At 52.2% G+C, this 8,345-nt stretch overlaps 1 protein-coding gene across 1 annotated transcript in view; it reads right to left on the reverse strand.

The window, feature by feature from the left end:
- Nucleotides 1-8,345, reverse strand: part of Myo18b (myosin XVIIIB) — a 208,929-nt gene that overhangs the window by 172,423 nt on the left and 28,161 nt on the right. Inside the window, exons 8-11 of the mRNA XM_029477836.1 lie at nt 6,995-7,193; nt 5,181-5,323; nt 4,508-4,608; nt 4,119-4,182 (exon numbers count right to left, since the gene is read on the reverse strand). Coding sequence (XP_029333696.1) covers nt 4,119-4,182; nt 4,508-4,608; nt 5,181-5,323; nt 6,995-7,193 — 507 coding nt within the window. The remainder of the gene's footprint in view (nt 1-4,118; nt 4,183-4,507; nt 4,609-5,180; nt 5,324-6,994; nt 7,194-8,345) is intronic.

The raw sequence follows: 8,345 nt of genomic DNA on the forward strand, positions 1-8,345 counted from the left end.
TGTGTGTGTGTAAGATGTGTGTGCCCAGCAGCTTGCTTAGGGTGGAAGTCACAGAGCCGCTTCCCTTCTCCACCTGCCTGAGCCACAGGGCCACACTAGAGACCTTCAGAGCTCTCAGAGTTGCAGGCAATACCAGCTCAGTCGCACACCCACTCAGAACTGGTAAGACTGGAGTAAAGTTTAAAACTTGGATAAAACTCATAATTGAGAATGGCAGGAGTTCACTGGCAGCCAACCAGATTGCTGTCCTGGACCACGTGACCACGACACCCGACTAGGAGGACCATGACAATTGGTCACCTTAGCCTCGAGCCCAGAGCTCTCCATGCTAATGAGGTATCTAGATAGGCCTCGAATGTCTAGCCAATGTGAGCTTCCCTTCCTAGGCATCCCTTCCTGAACAAGGTATTTAATCTTTGGTCCAACTTGACTAAGTCGTAGGCATCCTTTTCCACCATGAATAAACAGTTTGGACAAGCAAGGACTGTCTCCTTTATCAAGGACCATCATGGGGAGAAGCCTTGTCTCCCATAGAAGACCCCTCCACACTCCTGGCTCTCATTCTGAGCTAAGCCCTATGCCCTTCGCCCTGGGCTCATCTCAAGACCACCCAATCCCAACTCTTTGTGGTTCCCAGCAACGTCTGGGTGCCCAAGAACCACAGCCTCCATCCCAGCCCTGGAGAAAAGCCACTGGCTGGGGCCCCTATCTTAGACCATATTGAGCCTCCCCTGAGCAGCGTGTTGATGTCCCTTGAGCTCCGCACACCAATGGCGAGAAAGAAATGCAGACCCACACCACTTCAGTGGGAAAACTGAGGCACCAAGAGGGAGAGATGACAAGTAATACTAAAACAGAGGCACAGAACAAGATCTCACAAGGGCGGCCAGGTTAAAACTCCAGACTTGTTCATCTCTGGCTTTTCTGAGACCACAGCTGACCGTAGCAGGGGTTGGAGGAGGTGCACGGGTTCGGGGTTCATGGACAGCCAGCCACCAGGGCAGCAGGGGCTGCTGTCTGCTCACAACTGTAACAACAGCTGAGACGCAGCTCATCCACGGATGCTTCTCACGGAACTCCTGTGGCCCCAGCTCTGCTTCTAGTGTTACATTGTTACATCCATGATTTCATGTATCTATGCAAACATAGGCACCACATTGCAGGGACCACACGCTTCTCAGTTACGTTCACAGGCTTCTCGATGACATTAAGACGTTTCTCGATGACGTTAAGACGTTTCTCAATGACGTTCACACGCTTCTTCAATGACGTTGACGCTGGGATGCTTCTTGGCTTAATTCGAGTAACTCTCCCTCGCTCCCTTTTTCCTCAGCCGACAACCCCCTTCCCCTTTGCAGCTGTGTAGATCATGATGAACCTTACGTTTTCTTTATTCATCTCTGTTTGTGGACACCAGGTGGCTCCAGAACTTACTGCTGTGGTCTGTTGAATGTTGCTGTGTCGATGTCCCCGTGGTATGTTGACTAGGGGTCTCCAGGTCAATGCCCAGCTAAGCCCCTGGGTCACGTGAACTTTAGTTTCCAAAGGAGCCTCCATTCTGGCTTCCATGGTGACTGGACCCATTCACACTCCTTCCCACTACGGCGAGAGCGTTCCTGCCAGCGTTTGTATGGTTTGTTGTTGTTGTTGTTGTTGTTCGTGTTTTTTTTTTTTTTATGACTGCCATTCTGACTGGGTCGTTTGTGTTTCCCCTCTTGAAAAGCATCTGTTCGTTTTATTAGTTCATTGTTAATGAGTATTTTGGTTTCTCATTTTTGGAGTTCTTTGTGTATTCTAGATACAAATTCTAGATAATCCTCTGCCAGCTCTTAACACTCTGTAAGCCATATTTTTCTTTTGTGTCCCGTGCTAGACAGAAGTTTTGTGGGTTTATTCTTTGATTTCTGTTTGTATGTCTCTTCCCTGGGGTCCCCTTTGCCAGTGTTGGTGTTGTTCCCTGGGTGACTGGAGTCCTACCAAGTGTTCCCCTCCTGCAGGTCTGGACCGTGAGCTTCACACCACCACACGATGGTCTGGGGTGCATCTGAACTTGGTGTTTTAGGAGTGAGTAGTGGGGTTTCATTCTGTACGTGGTCACCCAATTCTCCCAGATGATGTCTTTTCGCCATTGTGTGTTTTCTGTTGCAGGTACGCGGGCTCAGATCTGAGTATGTGATTCTATCTGTTAATCAACATGTCTGTCCTGTGATGTTTTTATTACTCTGAGTCTGCAGATGAACTAGAAATCAGATGTGCGACGCCTCCCTCCATCTTGCTTTTTCCCAGGATTGCTTGACTACCCCGGGGTCTCTCCTGCTCCTGTGTGAGTTTCAGGCTTGTCTCTCTGTCCCCGAGGATTGGCATTGGAACCTGGGTGGACACATCGAGCCTGTAGGTGGCCTCTTACAACATTAATCTGTCGATCCCTGAGCGTGGGAGGTCTTTCTGTCTTCTAATGACTCCTTCGATCTCTTCCTCCAGTGTCTTAACGGTTCACTGCCGAGGGCTCTCACCTCCTGGGTTACATTTATTGCGAGGTGTTTGCTGTGGTGAATGGGGCTGAAACCTTCATTTCTTTCTCAGACATTGGCCATTGGCTCACAAGAGGGCTCTGCCGTGTGTGTGTGTGTGTGTGTGTGTGTGTGTGTGTGTGTGTGGTTTGTGTCCTGCCTCTCTGCTGAGGGTATCTGCCCACTCTGAGATTCCTGCTGGGGTCCTACAGGTCACAGAAACACGCATCTGGAAGCAATAACTGGCTCCTTCCTTTCCTGCTGTCCCCTTCTGTCGGCTTCTGTTTCGCTGTCCTGTGAAGTCTCCCACTGCTGTGCTGAGTGGGGCAGAGAGTGGACACCTTGTCTTGGTCTTCACTTCAAGGGGAAGGCTTTGGGTTTTCCTGTTCAGTGGTGTGATGGACTCTAACCCCACAGCTCTAACCTCACAGTGCTGCCAAGACATACTTCTACCCCGAGCTCCTCAGAACTTTTATCATGCACGGATGTTGGGTTCTGTCAAAAGTCCTTCCAGCATCCGTGGAGAGGATTTTGTGACCTGTGACCTCGATTCCATTTATGTGATGTATTATATTTACTGACTCACATACACCAAGCCATGCCCGCATCCCTGGAGTGAAGACAACTTCTCATGATGATCTGTTTCGTGTGCTCCCAGATTTAACTGGCAAGTACCAGGTTCATAATCTGTGCATCTATGCTCAGCGTTGATGCTCTGTAATGCTCTTCTGTGGTAGTACCTTTATCTGGGTTGTCATCCCTCTACCTGGTAAACTCCTATGCATCCTTCAAAACCCAATGCCAACCAGGCCCAGTATTCCCTGGCTACGAAGCCTTCCCTGACTCAGGCCAAACATCTCTTTAATTTAATCACTCTCTGGTGCCCACAACCACACTCCTTCCTAGGTATTGTTCTCTCAAATACCTGCATTAATTTTCATGCCTGTCTTCCTCACTACAGTGAAACCTCAGATGAGTGCCAGAGTCCTGACCTTTAACCCCAGCCTCCTCACACCTGAATGAGAGCAAAGGAAGTCACGAGAGCAGCATTAGAAATGAGCAAAACTAACAGCCAACAAATGAACGGCCACCCCCTTTCAGGGAACCCTGGAGCAGCCAACCTCCAAGGCCCTTCCTTCTCCCACCCTTCCCCACTTCTCCCCTCCCCCACCCATCCTCCAACCTATCCCTTTCACACACACCCCCCACCTCTGCTCAGGACCATAAACAGCAACCAGCAGAGGGTGCCCACCTCTTCCCCATCAGCCTCCAGAGCGCCCCCTGCTGACAGACTCAGGCAGAACCATGCTAAGCTCTCAGGTCTTACTGGAGATAATCAGGGAGCCAGAGTTGAAGGGAGACACCAGTGCTTTAGGGTACACATCTCACCCTCTCCCACCACACCCTTCCTTGGTCAGGGACAAGCCTCCCTTCCTCACCAGCCCAGATCCTACCAAGAGGTCCTGTTACTCTCCTAGGGCTGCTGCCCCCACATGACCGCCATTGGCAACTACAGACCTGAGCAAAAGGAGACAGTGGGTCAGAGACCCTCCATCACTCCCTCCCTGGCCCTGGGATGGCAGTGCACCCTGGAGGCAGGCCACTTACCTTGGACCACAGGCCCATGCCGAAGGCACTGCTCTCTGCCATCTGATGCAGGTTCAGCTCTGTCCTGGAAGAGACGATTGTAGGAGTGAAGGTTCTGCCCCAGCCCAAGCAGCAGGAGGTGTCCTACTGCTGGATCACACATACCACATCACCTAGCTGCCCCAGGCCCCAGGCCTCCCTTCCCAATGACCCTATGCTCCAATCTCACACAGCGAAAGACTGGAGTTCAGAGCGGATGAAATGTAACCCAGCCTCAATGCAGTGCCCTGGCAACTGAGATCAGAGGCTGGGTCACTGGGTATCCCAGCCTCTCAGCTCTGGGTGGAGCTTCCCACTAGGCTTTCTTCATCCCCCTGCCTTAGTCACCCCAGCCTGTCCCACATACTCACCTGAGATCTACATCGAGCCCTGCCAGCAGCTGAGAGAAAACTTCAAAGTTCCCTTCCCCTTGCGGCTGCCGGGCCACACGGCTATTCTCCAGAAGCACTGTCTGTAAGGGGGGAATTGGGCAGTGTCATCCCCAGTCCTTCTCTCCAGACTTGGTTCCCAAAGGCCCTACTAGAGTGTCCCACCCCAACACTCCCCGAGGCCTCACCAAAGGGTGACACAAGGGCACCCACCGTTCAGAGCCCCACAGGCAGTCAGCCAAGCCATGGGCTCCCTCCGGCTCCCAGGAAAGCCCAGAGCACCTCCCTCACTGAAGCCTGCACCCAGTGGTGCCAGCGGAGCAAAGGCCTTAGTTGATACCTGATCTGGGCTGTCACCTGGTGCTGTGTGGTCATTCTCTCTAAAACCCTAATTTTTTTTTTTTCTGCTCAACTGGAATGTTGGAGAGGGGCCAGGCCACATGTGTTGCACAAGGGGACAGGATTCTGTGTGAATCTGTTACATTCAACAAGCCTCTAGATTCTGCTCCTACCCATCCCAGAGCCATGCCATGCTAGCTGCTTTTAACATTCCAGGGTGCCAACACTCTTGTCACCCCAGGGTCCTGACTGGAAATGTGGGTACAGGCTGGGGACACCACACCTTAAAGAGCCCTTGCCCATCCCTAAGCCTCACCTGGAGCTGAGCAGCTGTGACTCGGCCAGTGGCATTGAAGTCCAACGACATCACCATGGCAAAGCGGGTGGCCCTGCGGCTGTGGCCGGTGGACACACAGCCAAAGGCCCGGAGGACAGTGAAGGTGGCCCGGAGCTTCTCCACTGTCAGGAGACAGAGTAGAGATGTCACTTGTGCCTTAAGCAGGGCTACCATTCTCGAGACCCATCCTGGTCTTTGTTCTCTGAGGTGGGAGCTCTGGTGAGCAACAGCTCAGCTTCGAACTACAGTCACTCCATGAGTCCCAGCAGCTGCCTCAACCCCGACTTTTAAAGTCATGAGTAGAATAGAAACGATCTGAGTGATGTGTGTGTGTGTGTGTGTGTGTGTGTGTGTGTGTGTGTGATCCTTCTAACACTTGAAGGCCATGAGAGGGCCTGAAAGTTCTGGGATCTCCCCAAAGATATTCTCTGAGCACCCACAAGCCCTGTGTGCCATTCGAGACATCTGGGTACATCCTGTCTCCCACATTCTGGGTACATCCTGTCTCCCACATTCTGGGTACATCCTATCTCCCACATTCACATACACAGCAGAACCAGTCTGTGAGAGAGTCTAGACCAGCTCCCAGCCCTGTGCTTAGAGTGATCACAGAAAGGGGGAACAGCAGGTATAGCCTCTAAGAGAAGACCAAGGGGGCTCTGTCTTTTGCAAAGGGACAGTTATCTTCTTAACAATTCAGGAGGACCCTCCCTGGAGTGGCAACTGTGTTTCTGGCAGAGCTCTGAAAGGTTGATCAGCTTAACAATGCTCGGTGCTTAGAAAGCACCCGTGGTCTGCAATGATAGTATAGCCGGTGTCATCTGGTGCAGCACTGTGTGGGTCCTGGGGAACAGTGTCCCCAGGATGGACAGATTCTATTATTGGAGAGTGTGAAAATGATGCTCATCTAGAGTATACATGCATGCACACACCTGTGCACACGTATGCTTTCTAGATAAACATGTATGTGTGTGTGGGGGGTGGAGGGGGTGGAGGAGGAGAAAGAGGAAAAGGAGCAGAGACATGTCTATGAAGGCTCCATGGAGACATTACAGTGTGACTGAGAACCCTAAACCTCTCCAGTTTTCAATACCTTTATGTATAAATCTCAAATCATAATCGCTATCCCACCAGTGTCCTGTTATAATCCCTATCCTCCCCCACCCCCATCCTATTCAAACCACAGAGCTCTTGTGGTTGTTTGGAAGCGGGCCCAGCACAGGGTCCCTGGAGATGGCCACACCGATGGCTGTGACCACGGTCATCATTATCCATGCTATTCACGGACGGTCTTTAAGGCCCACTGCACCCCTCCTGTGTTCTTGCCCGGCCTCTCCCCCAGTCAGCACAGGAGCACTCTCTAGAGCATCCTAGCCTTCTGTAGCTCCGTCTCCCCTCCGGCTCTCAGCTCTGCTTTCATCTTTGCTTCTCGGTCTCTCTGTACAGTGGAGTGGGCTATAGACTGTTCAAGGACACACACTCCCAAGAAACGCTCCATCTGTCTGACACGGGATGACTCCCAGCAGGTGGCAGCCAAGCTTCCCAGTGTGTGACCACTGTAAGGGCCACCAGTGTCATGAGAGAGATGCACTGTTATCTTGGCAGGGGTATATAAAGGAGCACTAGTTTTCTGGGTCAGTAGCCAACACAGGGCCCTTACTTATCTGTGCTTAGTGAATGACAGCTAGACAGGAGTAGTGAAGAGCCATCCAGGATCTACCCCCCCAGCCACCCAGGACCCCCACATCTCCCCTCCCTGTTCCCTTCCAGCTGTCACCCGTGGGCCACCATACCTGACACCCTGCCGTCCACGCTGCCTGCCATACCCACCAGGTGTTCCAGAACCTGCTCACAGCAGGTGGTCTTCCCAGCTCCACTCCGGCCCAGGGCCACAATGCTCTGGTCTCTCCGCTGGCTAAGCAGTGCCCAGTACGCACGCTGGGCCAGGGACGTTACATGGGCAGGCAAGCCATCCTGCCGACCACGGGGTACCTGCCACAAGATGACAGGTGTCAGTCTCCGGGCAAGTGTCATCTACAGCTAGATCACTAGGAGTCCTGAGCGACCGATCTACTCATTAAAGGCTCAACCAGAAGGGGTTCATTGTGTCAGTTAGTTAAATCATTGGGTACGATTCACCTGCAATGAGGTAGCCGGGGAAATTGGCACAGTTGATTAGTAATATTGAACATGGGAACTGGGAATGGCTATCAATTAGTGATGTCTGCCGTGAAAACAAACTGAGCCATCTCCCTGGCCAAGAAACTAACTGAGCAGTCACTGCTGGGTTCCAATGAAGACATGGCGCAAGCAAAAACCCTCAGACAATTTAAGTAGGTGCTGAATGCGCTGACTGGAGCTTCCTCCACAGAAAGCTGTGCACACATCACATGGCCCACACACTGCTCCAGGGACACGCCCCAGAGAAGGGAAGATGTGGTCACAGAGATCCTTACATCACAGGTCACACTGAACATAACAGAAAACATATCTAGGAGTTCTGAGGAAAGTCAGTGGGTGAGACCGATCACACACACACACACACACACACACACACAGAGAGAGAGAGAGAGAGAGAGAGAGAGAGAGAGAGAGAGAGAGCGCCCAGAAATCTAAGTGATGGCTATCCTGTGCAGGCCCATGGCAAGCACCGCACACCACACAGTCACAAGAAAGGGTCCCAGAGAAAGCTGGATTGAACTGGGTACAAGTCGTGCTTCCTCAATCTGGGTTTTAAAGAGACAAAGAGCTGGATATAGAGGCCTAAGCCTGTGATTGCAGCTCCTCAAGAGGCTGAGGCAGGAGAATTGCAAACTTGGGGCCTGCCTGGGTTGTAGAGGGGTTCATAGCCTGGGCAACCCAATGGGACCATCTCAGAGTTTTAAAAGAGAGGGTCACACTGGGGTGTGACTCAGTGGTACAGTGCTTGCCTAGGTATGTGAGAGACCCTGGGTTCCATATCCAATACTCCTAACCCTGAGACAGACAGACAGACAGACAGACAGAGACAGGGAGAGGGAAGGAAAGGGAGACAGAAAGGAAGGGAGGGAAGGAGGAAGGGAGAGAGAGGGAGGAAGGGAGGGAGGAAGGGGGAAAGAGGGAGGGAGGGAGGGAGGAAGGGAGGGAGGGACGGAGGGAGAGGGA

The sequence above is a fragment of the Mus caroli genome, chromosome 5 (assembly GCF_900094665.2).
Source record: "Mus caroli chromosome 5, CAROLI_EIJ_v1.1, whole genome shotgun sequence".
NCBI lineage: Eukaryota > Metazoa > Chordata > Mammalia > Rodentia > Muridae > Mus > Mus caroli.